The 25,956-nt window shown below is 38.9% G+C and overlaps 1 protein-coding gene across 8 annotated transcripts in view; it reads left to right on the top strand.

Moving 5' to 3' along the window:
• The window catches only part of USP6NL (USP6 N-terminal like), a 128,235-nt gene extending 104,223 nt beyond the window's left edge, over window positions 1-24,012 (top strand). For 6 of the 8 annotated variants that reach the window (XM_054802010.1, XM_054802030.1, XM_054802020.1 and 3 more), the window contains 5 exons: window positions 3,091-3,185; window positions 6,442-6,507; window positions 6,597-6,696; window positions 9,501-9,653; window positions 20,355-24,011. In XM_054802010.1, the coding sequence (XP_054657985.1) occupies window positions 3,091-3,185; window positions 6,442-6,507; window positions 6,597-6,696; window positions 9,501-9,653; window positions 20,355-21,790 (1,850 nt within the window). In that variant the 3' untranslated portion in view covers window positions 21,791-24,011. Of the gene's footprint in view, window positions 1-3,090; window positions 3,186-6,441; window positions 6,508-6,596; window positions 6,697-9,500; window positions 9,654-20,354 lie in introns of all 8 variants that reach the window. The other 2 variants (XM_054802001.1, XM_054801991.1) reach the window with 1 other exon arrangement.
• Window positions 24,013-25,956: the final 1,944 nt, after the last annotated feature.

Raw genomic sequence — 25,956 nt, 5'->3', positions numbered from 1 at the left:
ATAACCTGTTCACTGCTGGCATTCGGTGGTATTTTCCCTCAGCTGTTTCTTTGCTGCAGGCCAATCAGACATAGCGTTTCAATTGTTCTTGACACAGAAGTGGTTGTATACCAAGCCTGTGTGCTCACTGATTTCTTCAAGGAAGCCCAGTAGATTTGAGACATGACCTCTCTTTGTAAAAAAACATGTTGATTCCTCTCTACATCACATTCGTCTGGACGTCCACTTACAGCAACTTTCTTTATTAAGATTTCTCTTGGTTTCTTCTCAGAGTATTGGCCTGAATATAGGACAGATATTAGACTGAACACCCATTAAAGAAAAGCTGACATGCCAGCCGTTTTCCAAACTCCTGGTATTTTAAGCAAGAGGTGTCATAGAAACCTTAATGTTTCGGCTAGTTAGTCTTTGAGTTCTTTTAGAGCTGTTTATGGTTCTGACTTGGGAACCTCCCCAGTGTCTTCCATGCTAAAATTTAATTTGTTTTTAATATTGACTTTTATCTTCTCTGAGCACTTCTAAAAATCTTCACAGACTGTTGAGTCTACAAGTTCTCTGTCAGACTTTCTGCCTCCAAGGTGTTTGAAAATAGATCTATTAGTATTTTTTTAATGCCTTTTGTGTTTTGGGCGGGGAGGCTTGCTTTTTCACATTTTTATACTGCCAGTGTTTGATCATCTCTGTTTTTCTGATCTGAACACAACTTCAGCTTTTTGAAGGATCTTCTTTGAATGATCTCTTTTCCTGCTGTGTAGCTGTGCTAGCTTTCTTTTACATTTCAAGTTTTTTGGCTAGTATTATGTGTTTGCTCTGAGCCTGTTTTTAACTCTGCTGATAACTCAGTTGGAATGGGATCTTAGTGGTTTCCTTTTATCATAGAATCATAGAATGGTTTGGGTTGGAAGGGACCTTAGAGATCATCTAGTTCCAACCCCCCTGCCATGGACAGGGGCACCCTCCACTAGACCAGGTTGCCCAAAGCCCCATCCAACCTGGCCTTGAACACTTCCAGGGATGGGGCATCTGCAGCTTCTCTGGGCAACCTGTGCCAGTGCCTCACCACCCTCACAGGGAAGAATTTCTTCCTAACATCTAACCTAAATCTCCCCTCCTTCAGCTTAAGGCCATCACCCTTTGTCTTATCACTCTCTGCCCTTGTAAACAGTCCCTCTCCAGCTTTCCTGTAGCCCCTTCAGGTACTGGCAGGCTGCTATGAGGTCTCCCCAGAGCCTTCTTTTCTCCAGACTGAACAACCCCAACTCTCTCAGCCTGTCTCCATAGGAGAGGTGCTGCAGCCCTCTGATCAACTTTGTGGCTTCCTCCAGACTCTCTCCAACAGCTCCATGTCCTTCTCGTACTGGGGCCCCCAGAGCTGGATGCAGTAGTCCAGATGGGGTCTCACCAGAGCGGAGTAGAGTGGCAGAATCACCTCCCTCGACCTGCTGGTCACACCTCTTAATGCAACCCAGGACACGGTTGGCTTTGTGGGCTGCAAGCGCACACTGCCGGCTCATGTTGAGCTTCTCATCAATCAATACCCCCAAGTCCTTCTCTTCAGGGCTGCTTTCAATCCATTCCTTGCCCAGCGTGTCGTTGTGCTTGGGATTGCCCCAGCCCATGTGCAGGACCTTGCACTTGGCCTGGTTGAACTTCATGCGGTTTGCATGGACCCACCTCTCCAGCCTGTCCAGTTCCCTCTGGATGGCATCCCTTCCCTCCAGTGTGTCGACCACACCACACAACTTGGTGTCGTTGGCAAACTTGCTGAGGGTGCACTCAATCCCACTGTCCATGTCACCGACAAAGATGTTGAACAGTGCTGGTCCCAGTACTGACCCCTGAGGAACACCACTTGTCACTGTTCTCCACTTGGACATTGAGCCGTTGATCACAACTCTTTTGAGTGCGGCCATCCAGCCAATTCCTTATCCACCGCATGGTCCACCCATTGAATCCATGTCTCTCCAATTTAGAGACAAGGATGTTGTGCGGGACAGTGTCAAATGCCCTGCACAAGTCCAGGCAGATGACATCTATTGCACTTCCTTTATCTATCAATGCTGTAATCCCATTGTAGAAGGCCACCAAATTTGTCAGGCACAATTTGCCCTTTGTGAAGCCATGTTGGCTGTCACCAATCACCTCCTTGTTTTCCATGTGCCTGAGCATAGTCTCCAGGAGGGTCTGCTCCATGATCTTGCCAGGCACGGAGGTGAGACTCACCAGCCTGTAGTTCCCCGTGTCTTCCTTTTTACCCTTCTTAAAAATGGGGGTTATGTTTCCCCTCTTCCAGTCGGCAGGAACTTCGCCAGACTGCCAGGACTTCTCAAATATGATGGAGAGTGGCCTGGCTACTTCATCTGCCAGTTCCCTCAAGACCCGCGGATGCAACTCATCAGATCCCATGGACTTGTGCACCTTCAGGTTCCTTAGATATTCTTGAACCTGATCTTCTCCTACAGTGGGCGGTTCTGCATTCAAGCAGAATATGATCATTCCAGCATATGAGTGCTAAAACTGCTTAAGTTTTTTTTATATGCTCTTAGTTTCAGTTGTGTGAGCTCAGAATCTTTACTTTATACTATATATTAACTAAATTTGTTTTGGCAGAATATCCCTCTTGGGTTTTTTTTATGGTCTTTTCTTCAGTGCAGACAGTTCTAATACCTGGCTATGCTGTTTGCCCTTCTATCATGAATTTGCTGGGCATAATCCCAATTTATGTCTTTTTGCTTTTAAAAGTTTTAGTTGGTGTGGGTTGTGGGGGTTTTATTTTGTTTTTTAAAGAATAATTACAAATTTGATTTCCCCATGATCTTAGAGTGAGTAGACTACCATAGGACTGATGGATCTGCTGTCATCTACCATTACTAATCTAATAACAGTCACTGAGGGAATACATTGATGTTTTGCTGTAGTCATTTAGGCAGGACTATGTGCATATCTATATGTGGACATCATAATATTGCTCTGAATATCTGTTCAGATTCAGTGGTCTATAAAAGGATAATGTTCTCAGAGCTCTGAATACCTTTTAATGTCATTTTTATAGTACATACACCTGTTACATGTTCAACTTTCTTTTCTTAGGTTTTTTTATTCCTGGTTTTCCAAAACTGTTGAGGTTTCAAGAACATCATGACAAAATACTGAAAAAATTTTTGTCCAAACTTAAGCAGCATTTGGTAAGTATTTATATCATAATAAAAGCAATACTAATTTACAGCTTGCTACCTTGTTTCAGTTCAGGTTAACCCACTAGGTTAAGAATACCTCAAACCTCAGAAAAAAATGCAGAGCTCTAAGAGGCAGAAGTGTTGCTCTTTTCATTATAGACAAATTTATAGTGCACCTTGGTAGAGTTACGATAAAATTGGATGCTAAGAGTAATTAAATTGTGTGTCTGTCTCATTTTTTGACCTCGGAAACTATGTGGTCCTTCTACCTAGCCTTGTGCAAACTACTGTGTGGCAAGCCGATGTTAAACATTTTATGAAGAGTTTATTGTCTGTAGAGCTTTGTGGCTCATCTCTGGACAGAGGTGACTTTGCAACCAACCAGTTTTAATCTCTGTTTAAAAAATAACCTTTATAAGAGAAGTTAATGGTCCTTCTAAAATTTGCACATATTCAGTAGTATTTTCACAAAGCTAAATGTTGAGTGTTATCTCTTCTAATGCCCTTAAATAGGAAATAGTATGTTCTTTATTTTTTTGCTAATATTTGCTGTGTACATTCTAAGGAACAAATTATTTTTCTAATGGGAAAGAACTGCCCTTCCAATAGTTATCAAGAATTTTCTTTTACAATCACATTGGTTCTGCCAGAATCCATCTCCAAGTCTTAAAAGGTAGTTGCAACTACATCTCGGTGGCAGCAAATTCTTCTAAGAGTGATAGCTGCTTACAAACATTATCTTCCCAAGACTATATTATTTTCTGTTTACTGCATCTCCTTAGGAAAAGAAAAAAAGACAATTTGGGAGCAGACTAGCACCTTGGCAATGATGAATTGCATCTAATGTGTGCCTGTTGTATTATAAAATAGAATTTAATGTCTTTTTTAACAACATGCTGTAAGACCTGCTCATGACATGGAATTAGGCAGATCTGGCTGGAAAAAAACCAACACTCTTCTGTTAAAATGTCAAGTCAAAATTAGTCATGCAAGATGATCTTGTCATATATTAAGAAAAAAATAAATAAATCAAGACCAGTTCTGTAACTAACTTGACTCTGAAATGAAAGTTGTGGATTTAGTTTTTACAGTACATGCAAGATGATGATTCTTTTTTAGAAATACAGTCTTATTCGTGTTTTTGAGATTGTCATGTTTCAGGAACAAAATATAGAATAATCTCAGGAAGATTAGGTGGTTTTCACAGTAAATGGTAAAAGAGCCTTATACTTACTAAAAATCCAAAAATAATTATGCATGATTGAGATGATACAGCCTGGGGCTGGCACATTATTCAATTTTGTATATTACTTATATACCTCTTATTACTGCATTTAATAATGAAGAACTTTTTTTTTGTCATCCATCCCTTTCCCCTGTCTTCTCCCCCACCTCACCTTGAGTCACTTGAAAAAGTTTGAGAAGTGCAGAAACTTGCTTTAGTAACTGAAAAGCTAATTTGAATCAAATGCTTTGATAGCTCCCTTCTGAGAGAGTTCTTGGTCACTTGTTTAGAGGGATCCAGAAAACATTCACTCTCTATATAGTTATTATATATATTTTTCTTTTCAGTTTTAAATCAGAACTTCTGTTTTTGTGTGAATTAGTTTAGTGGCATTGAATTTAAGAGCAATCAGGGTTTTTTTGTCAGAGAAAAGCATGGTCCATTTTATCTGTCAGTAGGCTGATGACCATTCTTACAGGTTAGAAAAATCTCAGAGTAAAGTGCTTTTCGTTCTGTCTGCTTTTTTTTAAAGACTACCAAAATGAAAACCTCATAAAGATTATTTCAATTATATTAAGAATTATTTTTCCTCATTTCTTACTGTGAATGTATCACTAAGGTGAGCCCATTTTAACCTGCAGAAAGATGAAGGTAGGGCCTGCAGATAAACCAGAGAGATTTGGTCCATTGCTTAGTCAGTGTTTCTATACTTGAAATTTTTGGAAAAGCTGAATGTGGCAAGCATAGAGTATGATGTTATCCCAAACTTAAAATTCAGAATTTCTTAATGTTTCGGCTTTTACTTTGGCTTTTCCTCTAACTGTGCAAAGAACTTTGAAGCGCTCAATGAAACTGCTAAGAGCCTTTAGCCATCTCTGAATGGGGTAGTGTGTCAGATGGACCATCTATGCTCTAAGGGAAATTAGGCCTTAATTAATTCCCCTTAATTAATGAATGAAATTCCTTATCAGCCTAAGTGCTGTTTTTGAGGTCCTGTGTTCAGAGAATTCAATTGTTTTAGACTGGTTTCTGGTAGATAGGTATTCTTGTCAGAAAATCTTTTCAACCTTTGGCATGAATTGGCAGCCTTGCTATAGAGAAATGAAAGACTAAACCCGGTGTCTGAACTTTGGTTGCTCCAGAATATTGATTTATTTTCTTGAGAGAGGATTTAATCCTTTGCTACCTCTGTCCCAAGAATAAGATGGAGGTTTAAGACGTGTTACACCTCTGCATCTCCAAATGCATGTTTCTTCAGGTGGTAAAGTTGATGAAGAAAAACTATAAAAGACATAAATTGTATTTGTTAGATTGAAGTAACAATGTTTCATGTAGTTAAATTAATTCTTTAATTAATCCTGCATGGCTAGCAGGTCGAGGGAGGTGATTCTGCCCCTCTGCTCCGCTCTTGCGAGACCCCACCTAGAGTACTGCATCCAGCTCTGGGGGCCCCAGTACAAGAAGGATATGGAGCTGTTGGAGAGAGTCCAGAGGAGGGCACGAAGTTTATCAGAGGGTGGAGCTCCTGTCCTATGCAGACAGGCTGAGAGAGTTGGGGTTGTTCAGTCTGGAGAAAAGAAGGCTCTGGGGAGACCTCATAGCAGCCTGCCAGTACCTAAAGTGGCTACAGGAAATCTGGAGAGGGACTGTTTACAAGGGCATGGAGTGATAGGACAAGGGGGGATGGGTTTAAACTAAAAGAGGGTCTATTTATATTAGATCTTAGGAAGAAATTCTTCCCTGTGAGGGTGGTGAGGCACTGGCACAGGTTGCCCAGAGAAGCTGTGGATGCCCCATCCCTGGAAGTGTTCAAGGCCAGGTTGGATGGGGCTTTGGGCAACCTGGTCTAGTGGAGGGTGTCCCTGCCCATGGCAGGGGGGTTGGAACTAGATGATCTCTAAGGTCCCTTCCAACCCAAAGCAGTTAATGATTCTATGAATATTGGGTACATTAGACTCAAGGTAAAAATGCTTTTTCATGGACAGTTCAAGGCATTACTTGATTTTTGTGAGTATTTTTAAACTTCTACGGTTTTTACAGGACTCCCAGGATATGTCCACTAGCTTTTACACAACAAAGTGGTTTTTCCAGTGTTTCCTTGATCGTGTGAGTATGTTTTCCATTTTCTGTTTCTGGTTTTAATTGTGACTTGGGACAGACAGTTTTCAGAGTGTTGCCTAATTCTGTCATTGCAGACTCCCTTTACATTAAGCCTCAGGATATGGGATATCTACATACTTGAAGGAGAACGGATTCTCACTGCTATGTCTTACACAATTCTGAAACTACACAGAAGTAAGAAGTCTCTCAAATTCAATCTTTGAATACTAAACAGAGATTCAGCTGGTTTTGTTCTTATTTTGTGTAGCTTGACTTTGTCTTGAAAAAAATCTGTTTCCCATTTGCCTTATGCTATTTCTGGCAGGTATCTTTCTTTCCTTATGGACTAAAAGATCAAAATCTTTGCCTTGTTAATGTGTGTGATTGCCAAAGAAAAATATTTATTTCAGTAAGAAAGCTATTTAAACATTTACATGAGGTGAGCTTTATTGCGGATTAAACAATGGGGGGAAAAATGTACTTCCGTGGTTTGGAAATGGCTTGTTAGTCCCTACAGGTTTTAAATTAATAAAAAGTGCACAAAGACTCCAGAGTCTGCCACTAAATACCTGAAATTCTATCAGCTAACAACTCAGCAATGAGGAATTACCAGTGTATATCTCTCTATATACCATTGTTTGCCCAAGAATGTAATTAAAATTCAGAATTTCTGTAGTCTGCATGGATGGCCTTCTCTTCCATCTCTTGCGTTTAGATAAAGTAAAATTTGAGATTTTGAATACAAGAATTGTCCAAAGCAACTATGCCTGGTTCCCCAAAGTGACTTAGCACCTCATGTTCCAAAGGTTCCAAAAAGCTTTTAAGGATGGATGTTAGCTTCTAAATATACTTGAGCATTTCTCCAGATGATATCATGTAGCTCAAGTTAGATAAAGTCTTACTCTGGGACTTTGGCTTTCTTAGTGAAGTCCTTTAACTCTATTTAAATTCAGAGGTCTGCATGGAACTCTGCAGAACTGATGTCTTAATTTGCTTGCTAGTTTATCCTCCTTGAACTATAGTAATACTACCTCACTGTCTCACTGGGGTGTATTCTTTAGTTTGTTCATAGAATCATAGAATGGTTTGGGTTGGAAGGGACCTTAAAGCCCATCTAGTTCCAACCCCCCTGCTGCGGGCAGGGACACCCTCCACTAGACCAGGTTGCCCAAAGCCCCATCCAACCTGGCCTTGAACACTTCCAGGGATGGGGCATCTGCAGCTTCTCTGGGCAACCTGTGCCAGTGCCTCACCACCCTCACAGGGAAGAATTTCTTCCTAACATCTAACCTAAATCTCCCCTCCTTCAGCTTAAGGCCATCACCCTTTGTCTTATCACTCCCTGCCCTTGTAAACAGTCCCTCTCCAGCTTTCCTGTAGCCCCTTTAGGTACTGGCAGGCTGCTATGAGGTCTCCCCAGAGCCCTCTTTTCTCCAGGCTGAACAGCCCAAACTCTCTCAGCCTGTCCTCATAAGAGAGGTGTTCCAGCCCTCTGATCACCTTCGTGGCTTCCTCTGGACTCTCTCCAACAGCTCCATGTCCTTCTTGTACTGGGGCCCCCAGAGCTGGACGCAGTACTCTAGGTGGGGTCTTGCAAGAGCGGAGCAGAGGGGCAGAATCACCTCCTTCGACCTGCTGGCTGTGCTGTTTTTGATGCAACCCAGGACACAGTTGGCTTTGTGGGCTGCAAGTGCACACTGCTGGCTCATGTTGAGCTTCTCATCAATCGATACCCCCAAGTCCTTCTCCTCAAGGCTGTTCTCAATCCATTCTCTGCCCAGCCTGTCGCTGTGCTTGGGATTGCCCCAGCCCATGTGCAGGACCTTGCACTTGGCCTTGTTGAACTTCATGAGGCTCACAGGAGGCTACCTTTGAAGCCTGTCCAGTTCCCTCTGGATGGCATCCCTTCCCTCCAGCATGTCAACTGCACCACACAGCTTGGTGTCATCAGCAAACTTGCACTTGATTCCACTGACCATGTCACCGACAAAGATGTTAAATAGTGTAATTGTTGTACTTAAGAAAGCTAAATATTTAGAGGGAAATCATTACACTTAGCATTTTGATTTATCTTATTTGCAAATAGTACCTTATGTCAACAGAGACTATATTAGAGGAGTGGCAGGGAAGGTGGCAGAAGACAGACTCTCAATTGTTTTCCAGTCTCTTGTCTACCTTTAAAAACATTAATGGGATAGCTATCCAGTCAAAGTGCCATTGTGGAATACATGCCAAGAGCATTTTTATTACAGTGCAGAAACATTTTTGATGGTTTCTGTGTAGAAATCATGCATTCTGAAATTTTTGACGTCATACATGTGATTAAAGAAGCTACGTAGATATGCAGTTACAGACTTGCAAGCCAAATAGGTTTGTGTGGGAAACTTGGCCTTACTGCTGTGTAAAAAGGGAAAGAAAAATAATCTGATAACTGTAAAATGACTTTCGAAATATGACCTGAATTAATTGAAGTAGCAAAAAGTACCTGAATTTTCACAGAGCCTGAAGCAGTGCTTCTGAAGTGGAACTGCTATTGTCATTTCATTGGAAGTTAATTCAATTGTGAATGAGGATACCATAAATATCAATTTTAAAAATGTTTTACTGCTTTTCAAAACTCTTATTAAGAGAGATGACATATGTTGTACAGACCTACAGCAGTGTTTTGTAAGTTGAGGATGCAGGCTGACAAATAAAGACCTGAAGCTGTTGGACATAAGAAGGCTGAAGTAGGGTGACTTTAGTAGTTAGCTTTCTGAAGATGCCCCTTCTTGTAAAACATTGTCCTAGGTAGAGAATGATAAGTAGAAAGCATTTCCATGCTGGTTTGTAAGTGAATTTTTAATGTATTTTATGGATTTCTAGTGTAGAATTGTTACCTGCAGAATAATAAGTGGTTTCCATTCTACTTTGAAAACAAAAGCATGTAATGTCATAAGTACATTTTCCAATGTTTATAATCAAGATATTTTAATGTATAATATTTTCTTCTTGTATAGAACATCTGATGAAATTACAAATGGAAGAGCTTGTAGAATTTCTGCAGGAGTCTTTAGCCAAGGATTTCTTCTATGAAGATGACTTTGTAATAGACCAGCTCCAAAATTCTATATCAGAATTGAAACGAGCAAAGCTGGATTTACCAGTAGCTGGTAAGAAACTTGTACATATGCAGATTTAGATATTTGGAGCTATTCACACATTGTCCATTTTTAAAGTGTTAATTCATGCTGTTAAAAATTGTACCGATATTTCTGTCTTCATCGCTGCATAGGTTTTGGGCTTTTTTCCCAAAAAATATTTTACTGTTTAAAATCAACACCCTTCATTTCATGAGCTTCCTCTTTTTTTGGTGTTTTGTTTACTGGTTGTAAGCTAATGGCAAAGCACTTTAAAACATCCCATGTTCTGATAATTATATTTACTTCGATTTATAAAATCTGTAAGATAGAAGATTAAATATTACGACATTGTCTGAGAATCCACATTGTTTTGTAGCTTGATTAGCTATGGAACAAACTTCAGGTCAAATAGTTTCTTCTGTTAGTCAAATCCTGATTTTTAATTGTTTGCAGGTGATAGACCTTCTGGGTGTTTAACTGAATTTTCTTTGTTTCTTCTCAGCCTTTATGTTTGTGCTTTTCCATTGCAAGGCAGAGATGGTTGTTTTGAACTCCTGAAATGTGTATGGGATCTCTTCTTTCTGTGTTAAGAATCTATTATCTTTTCTATCCTTACCTCCACAATCTGTAATTAGAATTTTTCTTGTGATTATTCAGAGTCCTTTTTTTATCCTTGCTAATTGTAAAATAGTATCTGGGAAAGAACATAAGCTTTTTGAAATTTTAAATATATGGCAGAAATTACTTTAAAATAACTTCATTAAGTTGCTCTGGTTAGCTTTCAGAAGTTGTGTCAGAATAAAGGTTGCTGATGTAGTGGTGTTCTGGTAATTTGTTCCTGAAGCTCCTTCATTAATAAACTTCATTTTTCTGTTTCTGTAGACCTTATTGCATGCAATATTGGGCTGTTTCAGGACTACTCATCACAAGTAGATACCGGTTTCATTTGGTTCTTCACCAGATCTGTCCCTCTGGAGTACAAACACTTCCTGTACATTTATTTCCCATCATCTTGGCTTCTTGTCAGGTTTTCCCATTTCTCTTGCTCCTTGTTTCTGTGTTTCACTCTCTTTCTGACTTTCTGTAACATCTCTCCAGCACGCATTCTCCCACCCACAGTAGGTCTAAGTCTAGTTCCTGCTCTTGTCTTTTTGTCTGCTCAGTCTTCTTGGTCCTTCTCATCTACAGACTGTGTTGAGTGAGTCTGCAGTTCTTCTCCACGTTACCACGTGCACTGCTTCTTCCCCTTTCTAATCGCAGCCTTCCCATCCTGCGTTCTCTCCATCCTTTTTCCACAAGCTAGGTTTCGCTCTTGACTTGTTCTTCAGAGCAAGTTGCTCTCTTCAGCTGCCTGCTTTGTCAGACATCTTGTCACAGCTGACGTTTGGACATGGTGACTAGATATGAGCAAATAACAGCAATGAGCAACTTTCTCTTTTAGCATCAATTCCCCTCCATCATGTTGAAGGAAGATAGATCACGGGAGTGCTTTCTGTTAAATTTTAAATGCAGAATGCTCCATGATTATGTTTGAACAGTGAGGGAGTTCCTCCCCTGGAAATTTTAATTGTTTGTAGATGGGTAGATTTTTCATGAATGTGATAAAGTAGAAGGCAGTGAATGAGTCTTCACAACGAGACAGTTTGGCAATGGAATGCAAGTTGCTTGGTTTCATGCTTTGTATGTTTATGTGTAACTTTTGGTAAGAGTAGCTGACAGGGCAGTAATTGTTTTGAGTCATATTGGTTCTTTCTTTTGGATAGCTAAAGCAACATCAATAACAATAAAATGACTTTTTTTTTTTTGTTCAACATGAGGCAGGTTTAATATTAGAATAGGAAAAGCAAAGGCAAAGTGAAGTACTGGATGAGGAATTGAGCTTTTTTCTTTTTAATTTCAAAGTAGCCTGAGAGAGCCTCTCTGTGTGGTATATTTTTGCCAGGGGTAAATGGGAACATTACTTAACCTTTCACAAAATAAAGTGCCTTCATCCTAATCCTTGGAAATCTAGCTGATTTGTCTGCTGTTATCTGTAGTGGAGTGAGGCTGCCTCATTTGTTCTTCATATGAATTTCACAAGCCTTTGATTTTTTTTTAAATTTTTTTTCCCCACTCTGATGTTCTTTTTGGTTTTACTAATCACTGTCTTCGGGCAATAATATTTTCCTACAGGGTCTCAGCATTCTCTAGATATTCAGCTTTGCTTACGTGTCTGTCTGACTCTACTATCTTTACTACCATCAGTGTCTCTTTACTACTTTTCTTTCAATTTCATATAAAACTTATGAAACCATTGTATATCATGCAGTAATAAACACAAAAAATAGCAGACCGTTCATTTAACTATCCACTGTAGCCTGAGAAAATAATGTTTATTTTAGTTTTCTGAAATCAGAGGACTACTTCCTATCTTGTATGGTTTTTTTGTTTGTTTGTTTTTTCATTGAGCAACAATTACACCTTTAAGAACTAAAGTAAAAATGCATGTGAGGAAAAATTAAAAAAAATCTCCATCTTACAGTTGCATCAGTATCAGTCATCCAGGAATAGCAGTGAGCTAATTAAGCTCAGTGGAATTTTCCATCTGGCATCCTTTGTTAGGCTGTATAGATTTTTCTGCCCTAGTTGGGTAAGAGGTAATAACTTCTGCGTTACTTTAAAGTGGATGTCTGCTTATGTCTGATGTAGCTTTCTTTGGCTTGCTTCCTCCATGGCTTCTCCCACTACATTAGGAGCTCCGTGCTCCCTTCAGAGCAGAGAACTTTGTTCAGTGCTTTCTCACTGATGAAACCCTTAAAATTCTCAGCCAGAACGTGGATGTTAAGAGGCGCTGCTGAATTGATCGTGCTAATTTTGGATGTCAGGGAAATGTTTTTGCCAATGCTAGGGCTATTTTGCATAAAAGCAGACTGTGGATTTTCATTCCTTTTTCTGGCAATTTCTAGTCTAACTGCTGGCCAGTACAGGATTGCCTGCACTCAGCAACTACAACCTTCGGAGGATGGATTGCAACTTAAGTGCTGTTTTCTCAAAACTCAAGGTTCAGTTCCCTGTTCCAGTGACTATGGAGACAGTAAACTGTAGGGATAAGCACGCTTACTGGCAAGCCCTCAGAGAAGCAGGCTGTGACAGCTATACGGTAGAAACTGTTCTTTAGGATACTTCTCCTCTGACACATCCTCAAGCAAATTCAGTAGAAAAGGCAATTGGTATTTTCTGGATTGCCTGGAAGATTATGAAGGGTGTCCACACCACAGCAGGTTCTTGAACAGCATGCTCATCTAAATCTGTATGACTCCTGTTGACATCTCAAGGAGACAGGTCTGACACAGAGCGGACAATGTCTTCCTTAATTCAAGGATGATGTCTAGAGCATAGTGAAAGGAATTTTCTTGATATACAGCACTGATTTCTAAAATTTCTTGATGCAGATTCTTTCCTTGGATGTTGTTCAAAACAGCGGCAAAATTCTTTAAATGCTCTCAAGATTTGGATAGAATTTCCAGCTTTGCTATAAGTTATTCCTGTAGGACTACATAAATAATGCAATGTCTAATAAGCAATATTTATATATTAATACATATATTTTAATAGTGTCTGTCTCTAATAAACAAAAGTGCTTACCAGTGACAGTTTCATATTCTACTTAAAAATATATGTCTGAACATAGTTTATTAATCTAGTGCTTCATAAACAAGACAGGCCCACCTTCAAGGCCAAAGGCTCCAGGTCTGTTCTTGAGACAGTTTCTCACCTGTGTTTTGATATAAGGTGTCCTGAAAAGGGAGGGCGAGGGACCCGGGATTGGATTTTTTTTTTTTTTTTTTTTAGTGACTGAAAGTTTAGTAGATCTTACAGCAGCTGAGAAGGCTTTAATCACAGATAAAGGTCTTGTACCTTAATTTCAAAGCAGTATTGGAAATTCGGAATTTGCCCTTGACCTTGTGATCATCTTAACTGTATTTGTGCGTGATAACACCAGCTTTAAACTCTGACTTCATTCTAGTTCTCCCAGCCTTTTCTGTATTTGGGGAAAACAAGCGAAGTTTGAGTCCGGCATTTGCCGTAAATTTTTAAATGTTTATCTGCTATTTATCTTTAAAGGTGTGTTTTATTAAATTTATTATCAATGTCTTTTATTCAAGTATCTATTTTAAATACTCCTCGGTGATAGTGCAGAAGTATATACTATGTTGATAATCTATTAAATAACGTCTAGTCTCTGCTGTTAACGCACCTTTGACAGCCAAAACAATAGAAATACGTAAGTCAGCTTGACTTTCCTGTTTCTGATGCTGTCTCTCTTTTGGTTGTGTTTTGTTTCAGAGGAATTTTGGATTTTTCACTTGTGCTTGAAGAATACACAAGTAGCTATTCCATACGATGCACTTCATATTTTAATCAACTAACCTAATTTTTCTGCCTTGTTTCTTGCGTGATACGAATATTTTACAGTATTATGAAGGAAATTAATATATGGAATTATACTAATATAATTAGTGTATTATTTTCAGTAGTTTTGGACATTGGCTTTGCATCATTTAAAAATCTTTACTGTTTAAAACTTGCATGCTTTTTAAAAATATGGTCCAGATAGTTATGTTGGTCATTGTGCATATTCCTATTTTTAAACTGACTTTTGAAGAAAGTATATTTTCTGGCATAAATGTGGAATAAGAGATGTAAAGTGAAGAGGTTAACTTGTGGGTTTTTTTGGGGGTGGGTTGGGTTTTTTGTTGTTGTTTTGGGTTTGGGTTTTTTTTTGTTTTGGTTTTGGGTGGTTTGTGGTTTTTTTTTTGTTGTTTTTTTTTTTGTTTTTTTTTTTTGCAAAGGCAGCTTACAGACATACAGCTGTTCTCTTCTGGTTGATGACCAAATTCGTTAACATTTCTATTGTTTATCTAAATGCAGATGATTATAAAGTAAGTTTTCTTTACTGTCAGTACTACAAAAGTGACATAGCAGCAGAAAGGCAAACGGTGTGTTTTGTTCTACCTTCAAGTTGTCAGGCAAGACTTCATTTTAGTAACTCCTTTGCCGATGATGGCATATGAAGGAGGAGGCACAGAGGTTGACTTTGACAGCAGCTTGAGCTTCTAGTGCAGGCACTTAAATTTCTTTAAAATTCCCTTGGACTTGTAAACTGAAGTAGTAAGATGGGACATCACTGATGGAAAATAAACACAAAATATCAAGATGTCATTTTAAGAGTTGTTTTTATGACCATTACCATCCTTGAAAACTGTGTTAGAACAGTCAAAGTGCATGTATTCTGGTGCTGAAATTAAGGACTAGACTGTTATTCACCGGAGAGAGCACTTAAAGCACTTTACTCCAATTATATGTCTGCTATTCAATGCATGAGGCTGTTAGTGCCTCCTGAAGCAATTATCTGTGAAAGTCTTGTAGTTGAGATCGACTTCCACTGGGTGGTGACCAAGACTTGTTAGAGCAGGAAGAAGTCAGCAGAGTAAAACTTTCTTTAATATGACTTGAATTTCTTACCTTTTTGGGAACAGTCAGATCTGCTCATATTTGCTTTCCTCCTTTTCATGTCGGGTAATATGTTTACCAGCAGCAAACAAGCACCTGATTGTTCTTGTTTTGCTTCAGTTGTCTCCCTCTACTTCCATTTCTCTCCTTCCTCACCCATTTTTTGCCCTATTTTTTCTTTTTTTTTTTTTTGCTTATTTTATGCTATACTGCATACAAGCCAACAAAATCACTACTTTTTCTTTTAAAGAAAAAACAGAAAATCCTATACTCCCAGCTCTGTAAACTCTGATATAAGCTATATTGTTTGTCTTTGGGAAAAGCCAGTAATTAAACTCTGCTTAGGAACCTGCTCAGGTGAAGGGAGAGGGGGAGAGAAAGATGAGAGTCACCCTGTTCTGCGTCTCATGCAAATACTGGCAACCCGGGAAAAACATCTGATTGCTCTGTTTGCTTCAGAAGACAAAGGGACGTTCGATGACTGTAGTGGTCGCTGCCAAAACAGTCTCAGTTGAACTGGACAGCTTTCTCTTAACTTCTCATTTTAAAATGATTTTAAACCTTTCATGTAAACATCATCGATTGTATAGAAAAGCACTTATCCCAGAAATACTTCTTGTAGAATTCAGACGTTTCTCCGTTCTACAGTCAGAATGGTATGGCCAGAAAGTGAATTAACAGACTTCAGATCAACAGCATAAACAGATATTCAATTGAATGTCCTTGAAAACCTCAAAATAAAATGTTTGCATGCTCAGATCTGAGAAGCTTGAACAGTGTGTTCAGTTGAAGTAGTAAAGATGATGGTTGAGAGCTGCGTGCGAGGCTTTAGGCATATTTGGAGTGGAAAATTGGTAGATAAGATATGCGGCTTATAAGAAGAATTGGTACTTTTGCCTGCTTCTCTGGTGAGCTATTGTGTACCTCTTAATGATAGAGATGTTTGTTGCGACTTAGTTTCTTTTGTTTGCTTTTGTGTTGTGGTTTCTTTTCCTCCGCTTTTTGCTTTTATTACCCTTTTTCTTTCTTTCTTGCCAGCATGCAGCATCATGGTTTTCTTGCTATTCTTGCTGATAGTGAACTGCTTAAAGCATTCACTGCCATAGTTTGCATGTTATTTTGTGCATTTGAGGAATGTCTCGTATTAATGTGCACGGTGATAGATTTGGTTATCCTCTACTTGTTTAATTTTGTGGACTTTTTTTTTGAACTTAAGGAGTTTTTATTTCTTTTTAAAGTACTTGGTAGTTCCACTGGAAGTGACGGTTCTGTGCGTGTATATGTATATGTGTGTATGATTTGTATAGTTAAATTAGAATTAAGTATCTGTTTCACAGTTTAAAACAAATTGGTTTTCCTTTAGAAGGTGGCCGGTTTGCAGGATGTCTTTGTGCTGCAGCATCGTAGATCCTTATACAACTCCTCTCCTTCCAGTGGTTTTTATGGCAGGAGGTGATACAAGCTCAAGCATTTTTGAACCAGAACAAGGCCCATGCTTCTTAGCTTTGATTACTGAATTGAATTCCTTGAGTGATGTGGCCTTTCTTAAAGTTTCACATGCAAATGTGGTTGATTAAGCAAGCTGTGTCAGTTGTTTCTGTCTGAGGCTAGGTTATACCAAGTTCTGTGGAAGCCCTGTGGCTAAGATTTAAAGCTATATTTCTTCTTTTCCCCACTGACCCTCCCTCTGCACACAGGCATTGTTCATATTTTTGTTTTCCTTGGAAGGGCTAAGCTCCGGTATTACCAGCCTATAAACACGGTATCATGCTGTTAGAATGCAGAGGCTTTCTTGTAAATAAACTATTGTCTTAGAATTCTTTGCTTGTTACTCAGTACATGAATTAATGTCGAGTTTTAACAGTTTCACAACAGAACTGGTAAGACTTCTCTGATACTCATTTTACAGCTGTAATTCATGTCATAGCATACATCATCTATACAGTGCAGCACACATACACGTAGTTGTCGTGTGTTCTTTTACCCTGAAACGTGAAGGAAAGATGACAAAGTAATCTTCAAAGCAGCCTAGATAGAATTCAAAAAAAAGTCTGCAGTGTTCTCACTTGGGTTTTATTAGAGCTTAGTGGTAATTAAGAAACCTCAAGTGTGTGAAATTAAAAACCAAAAAACTCACACAAACCCCACCTTTATTGTACAACCAAGTATATTTCAAAGGCTCTCATATTGCTCTGTATGCATTTCTTAGAGTAAAAGCTGGAAGAAAGGAAACCAGTTCATGCTTTTAACGTCTTTGTACAAATGAAGGAAGCATGGCAGCTACTAAAGGAACTTGTCTTAAGGGGTTTTTTTAATATAGCTTGAATAGCTGAATTTCAAGCGTGGAAAAATAAATAATTTTTCTAAAACATTTATTGCATACAAGGACAGAAATTAAATAATTGAGAGATGTCAAGGAGCCATTTTGTGCTATCCCATGAATACTATGGATCACTTGGAGGTTATAAATGGATTAGCAGCATATAAAGACTAGTTCTGTATGATTTAGATGACAAGGTTGGTGTGTACTTTGAGTATTGTTTCTTAATTCAGACTTCATGCTATTTTAACGTTTAAAACTAGTAAGATTGAAAGCACCGTAATATATAGTTCCAATATCAGGAATATTTGTTATGGGCAAAATTTACCTTTATTTAGGAGACAAGATCTTCAGCTTTGCCTGACACTGTGAGTGCAAATGGAATTAAATGATACAAATGCCATTTGCCAAACTGAAGCAAGTTCAGAAAGTGAACTCCTGTTCATAAAGAATAAAGAACAATTTTGAAGAGGCTGGTGCAGCAGGCAGTATATTGCACAGCTGTTAAATAATCTGTTTACAACATCCATGCCACTCATTCCTCTGTCCCCTCAACTGTTCTTCCAATGGTGCACTGCTGGGGAGTGCAAGTTTATAAATCCATGCTTCAGATTTTAGCCTGATTTGTGAAAAGTGGAGCCCCGCAGCGAGAGAACACAAACCATGAGGCTTGTAATTCCAAGAGCTACTCGTTGGAGCCTAATGCTGAGGCTCTACCGCACCGTATAACCTGCTGTACTGTCTTGCAACCGTTTACGTAGGTGTTCTTCGTTCACAGCGTATAGCATGCCAGGTGTATAATCCTGTAAGGTGATTTAACACGTGGAATCTCCACTTTGGGGACGAGTAATTGAAGAGAGGGCTCAGCATGAGTATCTTCCTTTTGCCAAGTTGTAGCAAGGTAGACAGTGAGTATTCTCAGTGTAAGAGCATAGGTTTGTGTATCTAAATAATTGTATGATCATAACTGAGCAGAGGATAACTAGGGGAAAAGCAGAGCGGAGGGGTTTTCTACAGAAAGCCTGGGTAGGCTGTGTTTGTTTTATGTAAACTGAGGTTTCTGAAGTTACGTATTTCTAAAGGAAAGGGTTGGTTTGCATATGACCTTTGGCTTCATATGAAGACTTTGAAAATCAAGAAAAGGCTAGTTTAATTGTTTGGCAAAACCAGACTGTTTTTAAGTACTTTTTATTTAGTTATCTTGTCATGACACATGGCGTCATTGTATTCTTCTCTGCTGTCCTCCTGCTACATCCTAGCTGGCACAAACTGTAAGTTTTCATTCAGTTTATATAGCAGCTGATCTGTGATGGTAGTTTGTTATGTTGTTATAATAAATAATACTGACCTTGGCTGCTGACTTTCCTCTGTGTATCTCTATCATGAACCAGTTGTCAAAAATTGAGCTCGTACTATTGACTGTAAAAATGAACATAGCTCACTTCTAACCACAGCACTCATGTCAGGGATAGAGACATTTGTATGTGTTCGTTCCTGTGAACCCATATAGACACATAAAAGGAATTTTAAGTACAAATAGCTAGAAAGAGTGAGGTGCTAACTTTGTGATCTTTGATGATTCTACTGTTCTTGTCTTAGGAAGAAGCAGGAATTAAACAAAATTATTTTACTGACAGCCATTTTTATTTTGCATAACGTTTAAGCAAGGGTAGCCATTTCTTTTTCTTTTTTTTCAGCAGAACTTTTGCTTAATAAATAGATACAGTGTTGAGTAGGATTTGTTTGGTTATGCTGACTTTAAAAGTTTGGTTTTTTTTTTTGAGAAATACTGAACATCAAATAAATTAAATTTAGATTAATATGCTTAATGAGAAGTATGTGACCTTTTCTGCTTATAATGGGAAAGTAATGTATTACACAATTAAATAAGTTATATGCAAGTGGATATGATAAAAGGCTTTGGCTGAGAATATGAAGGGCGTTGACTGCTAAGGAGAAAGACTGCAGTGGAAAATTCGATGTAAATTGTTCTATGAGCAGCGTCAAGCAATGAAACGCTTCTTTATTCTTTCTGTAGTGGTAATGTGGATTGTTCTGGGTCCCCACATAACTGATCTTTACCACTGGCTGTTGCGATGTGTTAAGCTCCAGTCTGGGGGAACTTTCCATTCATATCCTATTTCTGTAAATCATGTCCTTGTGTTCAGCAAAACTCCTCCATTGAACACTCAAATGAAATCATGACGTAGCCAGTATCAGCATTAACTACTTCAATTGTTCTATAACTGATGGAAAACTGAACTGAAAAAAATATGATTCTGCATAGAGTCTTTTAGTTATACTGTAGCTTTTTAATACTGACGATGAAATGTCTAGGCAGGGATTGAGGGGGAACAAGGACTGAACTGTGCAGATGTTAATGAGAAGCTCCACCCAAAAAAAGAGGTGAAAGAAAGTTCAAAGATGTCTGTTAGGAAGCTTGTGCATGTGAGGGAGGAGCTGATAGTATAGTTTACCAGAGGTGAACATTAAAAGATGAATGAATGGAAAACAATAGATTGGGAGAGGGATATTGGGAAGGATTTTTAAAGTGGAGAAAGTAGTTTACTTAATGCGACAGGGACAGTGTGAGGAGGCTTAAATACAGAGTAGGTACTGTAACCAAAATGTCATCTAGCAAAAGGATTTTTTGCAGCAGTGTCATGAACGAGCAAAAGCTTGGCAAGATTGCATCAGCTGTAGAATGAAAGTCTAGAGTAACTAGTTGAGATGAGAGCCTAAACAAAATATTTGTTTGATGTCAGTATACAGAAAAACTTGTGAGGTGTTTAGCAGAATGGTGACCCAGAGGGAGGCCCAGGTAATAGAGTTCATAGCTATTTTTGGTTGCATGACCAACAGATCAAAGATGACTTCTGTACAAAGGTGAATTTATGTTATTACTCTTCTTGCTTTAGGTAAAGAAGATGAATTTCCAAAGAAGCCATTGGGGCAGATTCCATCAGGACCTCAGCCTGCTGTGCTTAACTCCACTCCAATGCTTAATGGACAGAACAGCACTGGTACACAAACAACAAGAAGGACAGAGAGGAGACCATCCCCAGGAGAAGAACCAGAAAGTTCACCAAATAACCGAAAAAGAATTAATTCACTGGAAAAGAAACCTTCCTTAAAACAGCAGAAGACTCGACCAATAGAGACACAAAGTAGTGTGGCTAAGAATGAGGTAGATACCAGAAGAAAGCCTCAGCCAACAGAGCAAGACAACTCGAGACAGTATAACAATGCAGCTGCTAATCAAAATTCTAATGCTACTTCAAATACAAGAAGGGAATTTGTACCTAAGTGGAATAAACCGTCTGATATCAAAATAATTGAAAAGACTATGAAACTTACTGCAGAGGTGAAAGGAAGGCCAATAAACCATTCGGTTTCAGGACCACCGCCAAGTCCTGGAGAAACGCAGCCTTTGAATGTAAAGCAAAAGATGAGGGTTTTGGATGCTGATGAAGGTAAGCGAGGGTCTAATGCTTCTCAGTATGACAATGTTCCAGAAGCTGAGAATGAGAATCTGGTTGAAGAGATGCTTGAGAGAGCTCATCCGCAGAGCCCTAGGCACGTAACGTATTCTAATAGTTCAAGAAAGCAAACTGAAAAAATACCTTCTCCATTAAAAATACCCAATAATTACACCTTCACTTCACAACCCAGATCTCCAAAATATTCATCACCATCTGATGGACCACCTCATGGACTGAATGTAAAACAGCCACTGCCATGTTACAGTAATCCACCTACTTACCATGGAAATTCTCCAAAGCACGTTTCCAGTATAGGCAATACAAGTTCTGTACCTCTACATTACCATGGGAATCGATCCAGCCCTTCTGGTAGGCCATATGGTTCTTTTATTTCAGTAGATTATTCTCTGGATAAACTACAAATGAATTCCTATCCTGCCAGTCGCCAAAATCCTCTTTCACAAGCCCCTGGTCAGATAGAAGTAGCCCCTGCTGATGCTTATACCAGCAACTCAAGGTCCCCCACAGGTGTCAAATTCATAATCCCTCCAGTGGATTATTTACCAGAAGATACAAAGTGGCAAGATGCTGCATATATTTACAGACACGAACCCTACAGGCAGCCCTGGAGCCAAGATATTAACAAAGGCCACTTGGATAATTTCCAGAAATACCAGCATTTTCCATCAACACCTTTTCAAGACCATAGTCTTCCTGCTGTTTGTGTGGATAGTCCAATAAGATACAGGACTTCACCAGCCTTTGAAGAGCATGGTTCACCACAATACCAATATTCAAGCCCATCAGCTCAAGCCCAACACTATCGAAATAGGAATGATGGATTGTCTATGCATGAATCCGTGCTTCTCTGAGAATAGTCTATTCTTAGTAAAATGGCAAGAACCAAACCCAGTTAAACCCAGTTACTGTGTTAGTGGTAGTCCACCTCAGTTCTCCTATGAAATGCGGACAGTTCACATGAGTCTCAAAAATAACACTATTTCAAAGATGTTTCAGACTTTCATTGAAGGCTAGTTGAGTTCTTAGACTTGCCTTGAAGCTATTGGCAGTGATCTGATGCACGTAGATATAGCAATAAGATCATGTACGCAATGTGGTTGATACTGTCATTGTTCCTTATGGTTAAATAACTTGTGTTACGAGCTTTCTGCCTAAAACCTGTAACACATTTACAAGATTTATTTTGACTGACATTGTTAATGCACTGTATAGATGTGTGTGTGTGTGCACACGTGTGAGTGTGCACTTATAATGCACAAACGCATATGGAAAAGAGCTAAAGAGTTTAAATGTAAATGCATTTAACTTTGGGCAAAGCTTGTGAAGTACTTTTATTTCATATTAATTTTTTTTGTAATTTATTTGCGAAACCATTCATTTTGAATGGGAATTTCTGTCATTTTTATACAGCTGCCTCAGCATCCCAGTATCTGTTCTGGGCAGGAGAGATGCTTTGGGATAATTAATTTAATCTTATGTGAGAGTTAAGTTCCTCTCCTTTGACTACTGTTCGTCATTTTTCTCAGCAAGAAGGAGCAGGCAGGCAAAAGCAGAAAGCCAAAAATGTCTCTCTAATCTGGCTAAGAAATGGTGCTTTAAATTCAGGGCAGTGTTTAGTTTTTTAGGTGCATCAAAAGTGGAGAATTTTTACCTTCTCACCCAAATCTACCTTCAGAATGTCATCCTATATGCAACATATTGGAGCCCAGTGAGTAATGCCAGATACAGAATGGTGCTGCGCCCTTCGCTTTTCGCCATGCTGTGCTGTCAGAGTAAACAAAGTGGTTCAGGGCCAAACCTCGCAGGTATCGGAGAATGACCAGCTCCTCAACACTCTTGCAAAGTACACGCAGGAGTCTGAGATTTGGGTGAGGCTTGACATTCCCTGAGCTGTGCGAGTGTGCAGTGTCCCTTCTCTTAAGCTTTGTCATGTCAATTCCGTTTTGGTTTTGCCCTTTTTTACCCCAAAGAGCCGGTAGGTTCATGTCTGTGATTGGACACGTGCTGTTGTACTATCAGGCTGCTGAGAGACTGCATGGTGTTTTACACTAAAATGATCCTGACTGTTAATAGGAAGCTTAGACTCCCGGTAACGTAAGTATTTTTAATTAGTGTTTGCAGCCTTTTCTACTTTGCATTTTCCTTTCCTTGACTGTGAATTGGGAGTGAAGGAAAAAAAGAAAAAAAAAGGGCAGGTTAAGTGGCGCACATAGGATACAGTCCTGCGAGCTGCTGGGTGCTGAATGCACTGACCTCTCATCGAACCGATGGGAGCTGAGGCGGATAAGGATCTCGCCAGAAGAGGTCCTTGGAGTGCTTAACAGAGAGATTTTTCTAATACTTAAGTACCAAACATTGGTATCAACACCAGTTTTGGATGGTTTGGAAGGTTGTCCTGTTATCTTCTTGTTTTGTAAGATTTGTTGACTGAAAACATAGAAATGGATTTTTTTTTTTTCCTTTAAAGAATGAGCTTTAGTGCCTATTATTGCTGCGGGTTGGCTCTGTAAGTTTTAAGGTACAGAAGTAAAACAATTTTTACAAATGGAAGTAACATTGACTTAGTATATTTCAAAAGCTTTTTATGTATATAATGTGTCTGATGTAATTTTTAATGAACTGGGCAATTTTATTTTTTAAAAATTGCAAACTGCAGCGAAGTAACAGTAGCAAAGCACTACACTGAAACTCTAAACTAAAATTGTGAAGATAAATATGACTTGGGCTTACCTTAGTTCTGATTGCTTACAGCAGCTTAGAAATGTATGTATATAATATTGTGGCTAAGTGTAATAATCTCAATGTTTAACGATGGTTCTGTAATTCATAACAAAGCTGTACAATTTATTTGTGCAAGCAACACAAGGCTCCAAAATATGTATCAGCATTAGTAAATACTGTAGATTTTTATATATAAAATATATACACACTATTTTCTTATGTCATCCGCAACAGTTTTATAACTGTGTATCCTATTTTGATGTGACTGTATTTTTAACATGTTAAAATAATAATAATTAAGCTTACGTTGCTTTGTCTTTATTTTTAATTATCCTATTACCTCAAAACTGGACTCTTGCTCTTCTCAGCACAAATAATTGCTTTTTGTGAATCATGCATGTATATATATGATGTATGTCCTATTTAATTTGTACTTGTTTATTTTTAGACTAAGCAATATGGATACAATCTATATAGTGCTTTTGCATTATTACAGAAGCAGCAAGATTATTGATTATAGTTTACGACACTGCTAAACCATAACCTGTCATTTGCAAAAGCTAGGAGTATAAACTGTGATCTTAATTTTCTGGTTTTGTTTTAATAATCTCACCCAATACCAACTCAAAAGAGGAGAATTATTGGCATGAGAGACTTGCAGAGTTGCATTGATCAAAGTGCAAAATAATAGTCTGACTGGCTGCTGTGTCTCACATGTTTAGAGGATGGGCTAGAGGTGTTTTTTTTAATAAAAAACCCCCCACCTTGTGTCATCTGTTTGTAGTGCAAAATACATTTTTATCTTCATTTAACTGGTCAAACCAAACTAAAGGTACTGCCAGACTCAAATCTGTCTTTCATACCAGTAACAAAATCCCCTCAATGCGGAGTGAAGTGAGACACAGCTGTGCCACTGTCTTGCTGGTAGAGGGAATCATCTCAGTGTAATGGATTAGATATCTCATAAGAGCTTTTCTGTCACTGTTTTCTTTGATCTGAAAACAGTCAAGCAGCAAGTATCATCAGCTTAAAATACTTGAGACTTTTTCTTCCTATGGTTTCATAATTTTCCCAAATTTGCCTGCTTTGAGCTATGTGAACTGTAGGTTTCTCGTCCAAGTTAGTTGTCCTGGCTTTCCTTGCGGTTAGTGAGATGATTTCAGGGTAGGGGTTTGGAGATGATTCATGCCACGCTCTCTCCCCTAACACAGAAGACTAAATAAGGATAGATTTCTAACTTCTGTATGGCGAAAAGTAAGTGAAATTAAACTAAAGAGAATTTGAGAGGAAAAGGAAATCACTCAAATCGTATGCTCTGGTCTTCTGTGGATGCTTTTCCTTTCACTCTGATGCCATGCTAGATTGAATCTAAAGGCTTCAGTGTTGGACTGAAGCATTTCAGTTGTCTGCAGTACAAATTGTGGCCATGGAAAAAAGGCAGGCAGGATCACGGTCTCACTGGCACTCCTAACCTTTTTGTTCAGTGGGATGTGATTATGCACTATAAGCGAAGACAGAAGCCATCCCTGCTTCTTCCTCATCCGACCCGGGGGAGAAATCTTTCCCGACATCAGGATTCGGTGATGAGTTTGAGTCTAAGCATCCACACACTCGGGCATCTAAGGAAGAGAATCTGACCTCAGGAGAATGATCTTACCCTTTTCCTTTCCCCAGATCCAGCTGTGGCCTGTCTGTAACGCTTCAGGGAAGGCGACTCAAGAAAAGAGAAAACCCGTTTAGCCAGAAGTCTATTAAGGAGAGTATTCCCTCCTAATCCCTCTTGATTACTACCTAAAGCCTTAAAGCATGATATTGTTTGCAATTGTTTGAGAATGATCAGAGCAGCGTGGGCAGTCCTGGTTTTCCCAGGGCCAGGAATGAAGGTCCTTCACACATGTAAATGTCTGTTACCTTCATAATACCTGACAGCAGGGTTATCCCTTACTGTCAAAGCAACTGCTATATCCTTGCTACCAATAAAAGTTTCAAAATGAATAATAAGGGATTTTTAGAAATCTTAGGGGTTGCAGAAGAGAAATAGCTAGTCAAAGATACACCTTTGTAATAAACTACTCGATAATTCCAAAATTAGATGCGAAGAGTAAACAACATTGAAATGTCGAAAGACGGAACAGCCTTCCGGTGTGGGGAAGCAAATCCAAAGCTTCCCTGAGGTACGTATACATTTTCCAGGGAGATTTTTCTCAAGAATCCTATCCTGAATTTCACATCATCCTCAATATGACTTTGAAATGGACTTGCAAATTACAGACTTTTTTTTTTAATCTCCCCCTTG

This window comes from Grus americana, chromosome 1 (assembly GCF_028858705.1).
Source record: "Grus americana isolate bGruAme1 chromosome 1, bGruAme1.mat, whole genome shotgun sequence".
In the NCBI taxonomy this organism is placed as follows: Eukaryota; Metazoa; Chordata; class Aves; order Gruiformes; family Gruidae; genus Grus; species Grus americana.
Note: the sequence above shows the minus strand (reverse complement) of the source record. Positions and strands in the feature narration are given on the sequence as shown.